The 1,055-nt window shown below is 37.8% G+C and overlaps 1 protein-coding gene across 1 annotated transcript; it reads right to left on the bottom strand.

Annotated features, from left to right (window-relative positions):
- Positions 1–283: 283 nt before the first annotated feature.
- On the bottom strand, positions 284–977 carry LOC125503626 (lysozyme-like; the record flags this gene model as incomplete). The annotated part of the gene is given in 1 exon segment (XM_048664342.1): positions 284–977. A coding segment is annotated over 1 exon segment (131 nt), but the record flags the coding sequence as incomplete, so codon positions are not given.
- Between the last annotated feature and the right edge of the window lie 78 nt (positions 978–1,055).

Genomic DNA, 1,055 nt, shown 5'->3' with positions numbered 1-1,055 from the left:
AACTCAATTCAATGTCCGATTAGAAAAACAAAAAAAAACACAAAAAAGTCATGTCAGTGCAAAGATGCTTCGTAGTAAATTTTCCATTGGACTCCGTCTAAAGATGAAGCAGTTTGACGGCCTAAAAGCGTGAAAAACTCACATGTTTTTCGGTTCTCGGCTTCAACTAAAAGGAATTAAGGATTTTGAAAAATTAATCTCAGTTGATCAATATTGAGTGTAAAGCATGGAATATATCATCATAAAGATGAAAAATGGATTGATGGTTAATTAAAAACCGCTCTCTTCTCAAATTTGCTTTAATTATTTCCATTTCCTGTGCCCTTAAAGCCTGAAAATACGTCCTCAGAACTGCCATCAAATCGCCGCCGTTTTTTATTATTTGTTAACCGACTTTTAGTCATCATTCAGTGGCTGTCGTTGTTGAATACAATCCAGATGATTCCGAGCGCTGTTTAAGCATTGATACAATAGATCGAATAAATTCGGCAATTTCGGTGCTATCGGCATGATTTATTCATTCCCCATCAAGGCGGACTTGTCTTCCGATGAAATTCAGACAGCACATTTTACATGCATGTAGGCCCAAGAAAAACAAACGAATTTCGACGCAAAATCGCGTATGTCGCCATGTTTTTCGAGTTCTTATTGCACACCGACAGACATTCCTGGAAGACTTGCGGGCGTCTGAATTGGAGTCGCTAAATGTTCAATTGAAGCGCTGTTTTCTCATTTTAGCTGGATGGAAATTGAATTAAACACTCCCATTAGTGGTAGATAAATTAACAATTTTCACTAATCTAAAATATAAAAATATGCTATAACTAAATCAAACTTAGGCAAATGCTAGCAATTTGGAAAGGGCAAAGTGCGGCGGTAGCAGCTTCTCATCCAACCTTCCCAAGCGCGAAATCCCAAGTCTTTTTGCACTTTTTTCGCACACTTTGAATCGTCCTTTATGTCCTCATCTAGAAAAGCTAAAAACAAAATAGTAGTTTTTGATACGAGGGCGAAAAATGTCGTTTTTCGAACGACGACGGCGTTCCGGTGTCAAT

This window comes from Dendroctonus ponderosae, unplaced genomic scaffold (genome assembly GCF_020466585.1).
Source record: "Dendroctonus ponderosae isolate FM_Combo_2020 unplaced genomic scaffold, Dpon_F_20191213v2 Dpon_F_20191213_2073, whole genome shotgun sequence".
Classification (NCBI taxonomy): domain Eukaryota; kingdom Metazoa; phylum Arthropoda; class Insecta; order Coleoptera; family Curculionidae; genus Dendroctonus; species Dendroctonus ponderosae.
This window is presented reverse-complemented; position numbering and strand designations above follow the sequence as displayed.